This window comes from Cherax quadricarinatus, unplaced genomic scaffold (assembly GCF_038502225.1).
Source record: "Cherax quadricarinatus isolate ZL_2023a unplaced genomic scaffold, ASM3850222v1 Contig1334, whole genome shotgun sequence".
Taxonomy (NCBI): Eukaryota; Metazoa; Arthropoda; class Malacostraca; order Decapoda; family Parastacidae; genus Cherax; species Cherax quadricarinatus.
This window is the reverse complement of record NW_027196360.1, coordinates 14,927-17,446: the sequence shown is the minus strand read 5'-3', so window position 1 is coordinate 17,446 and position 2,520 is coordinate 14,927. Positions and strand designations below refer to the sequence as shown.

General features: G+C 40.0%; 1 protein-coding gene across 1 annotated transcript; it reads right to left on the bottom strand.

Moving 5' to 3' along the window:
- Window positions 1-235: 235 nt before the first annotated feature.
- On the bottom strand, window positions 236-2,292 carry LOC138851640 (uncharacterized). The gene is made up of 2 exons (XM_070080954.1): window positions 1,753-2,292; window positions 236-1,582 (listed from the first exon to the last, which is right to left on the bottom strand). The coding sequence occupies exons 1-2, from the start codon at window positions 1,844-1,846 to the stop codon at window positions 1,071-1,073; spliced, it is 606 nt and encodes a 201-aa protein (XP_069937055.1). The 5' UTR covers window positions 1,847-2,292; the 3' UTR covers window positions 236-1,070.
- Window positions 2,293-2,520: the final 228 nt, after the last annotated feature.

Here is a 2,520-nt window from a genome sequence, read left to right as displayed (position 1 = left end):
CCCGCCCGCCGCCCGGCCGCGCCCTTCGCGACCTCCGCGCGCGCCCGCCCGCGCCTTCTGCTGCGCCTTCTGCAGCGGCGTCCGGATCGCCCCCACGCCCCGATTTTTTTTTTCTTATGATCTCCTCGGATCAAGTTTTTAAGGTTCCCCCTCTCACTTTCACCCCCCATCCCAAAATTTCTCGATAATACCATGACTCCATCTCCTCAGATCAAATTTTTAAGGTTCCCCCTCCCACTTTCACCCCCCAACCCCAAAAATTTCTCGATAATACAAGTTTTTTGGATTCCCCCCTATGGGGTTTTCGAAATTCTCCATCTTCTTGGATCAAGGTTTTTTTGGGTACCCCTCCTTTCACCCCCCATCCCCAAATTTTCTCGATAATACAAGTTTTGGATACTCCCCCCTATGGGGTTCTCAATATCAAAGTCTCCACTTCCTCGGATCACCCTCCCACTTTCACCCCCATCCCCAAAAATTTCTCGACAATACCATGACTCCATCTCCTCGGATCAAGTTTTTTTCTCGAAATCAAATTCTCCATCTCCTTGGATCAAGTTTTTTTGGATTCCCCCCTATGGGGTTTTCGAAATTCCTCGGATCAAAGTTTTTGGAATCCCCCCTCTGGGGGTAAGCATTCAAAATAGACTCCTCCTATGGGGGCATGCTTACTACAGGTCTAATGAAGGGTGTTTACCCTTTTAGTTAATAAGGGGACATAGCAGTGACGTCACACATACAAGCTAAATCTTGTCGACTTACCCCTATGTCAGTGACGTCACGCGCACAGGCTGAATCATGTCGACCCTATGTCAGTGACGTCAGTATTCCTCTCATTAAGTTAAATGAACTAAAAAGGACCCAGAACACAGGCTGAATCATGTCGAACTTTACCCCTACATATATACATCATAGGGAAAACATTTTCATCATCATCAGAAAGACACATTTCAGGATAACACTAATACACAATATTTTTTTTTTTCATTATTTATTATACAGCCATTACATTTCTGGTAATACAAACAAATACAATTTCATTGAAAAAAGCTACAATTCATTGACTAAAATCAACGTAGAGTAATTTTTCTTCTCTTGTAGAATTTCTGTGCATTTTGTTCAGGGTCGTCGTCTTCTTCCTCATCTGTTATACAATAAACTTCTGGGGGGGAAGCTGGTGGATAATAAATGGGGGAATCCTCATCCATACATGAAGTAGGTTGGGAATTTGTCATAAAATATTCCATCTCGCTCCATACGCATTTATCGCAATAACAACTACTAACACATTCTCCACTCATATGAGACTGGGGAGAAGGGTCGATCTCGGCGTGGGTAGGAGTTACAATATCCTGGATAAAAGCGTTAACATCAACCGCCTGAGTAGGAGGCACAGTCTCAACATCCACATGAGGTCGGGGAGAAGTCTCGTTGGTAGGAGGGGTAGCAACAGCATCTCCATATGGATGGGTAGGAGGCTGGGTGGATCTCGCTCCTAACAATCCCATCAACTCGCAAATCATTTTCTCCTGTCGGATTTGATTTGCGCGAATAAGTTCCAACAACCGCATTATATTCGCATCTGGCAAAGAAAAAAAATTCTCGATTAGAAGAAGAATAAGGCATATCTTTAATTGCATTAAAAAGTTTTATTGGTTAATACATTACACTTCTAAAATCATTTATGTGTAAAAAAAGATTTTTTCAATATTAGAACAAGATTCACTCAGATAATGAACAAAAATCACTTACCATTTACCGCAGGTGGATTATTCCGACATACACAGGGATGCAGTCTTCTCTCCTCCTCGCAGACACCTCCAACGGAGTACTGAATTGGATTCATCCTTGACCCAACTTGAATGACAGTAGATGCAAAGAGTGACCCAGCACGGGCATTTATAGCAGCGTTATGACCTTTCGCCCCGCCTCTAACCTTTCGCCCCGCCTCTAAACGCCTCTACCCCACCGTATTATAATTCCAATATTTTACACAGATTTTCATAATTCCACGTTGAATTATTAGCAAATACACTTGAACATGAGGGTATATTGAAATGCTCATATGCATATTTCATTATAAATTGGTCATTCTTTAATTTATTTCTACCAAAATCTTTAAACAAATATGGTATAATTTTCTTGACGCTATAATTTGTTAACTTATACACAAAATATATAGCATATAAGCCGCACACCAATGATTTTTCATGTTGAATCCTCTGATTAATACCGTACATGAAATTTCTCTTGTATATAATTTTCTCATATATATTTGTATAATGTTTTAAATCCACCCCGAAACTATCTAAATATATTAATATGTGTTTGTTCACATATATAGTAATCCAATGACCCATATTTTCATCTTGATCGTTCAATATATTAATGATGAAAATTACCGGCTTATCTTTTATCCTCATAATAACTTCATTTATATTATTTGCGGCAAAACATCCCAAATACGAGGCATATCTTCCCGTATGATGTTTCAAGGCAATATTTATTTCTTCACAATTC

Coding starts and splice junctions, on each gene's coding strand:
- LOC138851640 (XM_070080954.1), bottom strand. CDS start 1,846: ATGAATCCAATTCAGTACTCCGTTGGAGGTGTCTGCGAGGAGGAGAGA. Junction 1,583..1,752: donor TAATCCACCTGCGGTAAATG/GTAAGTGATTTT, acceptor TTTCTTTGCCAG/ATGCGAATATAATGCGGTTG.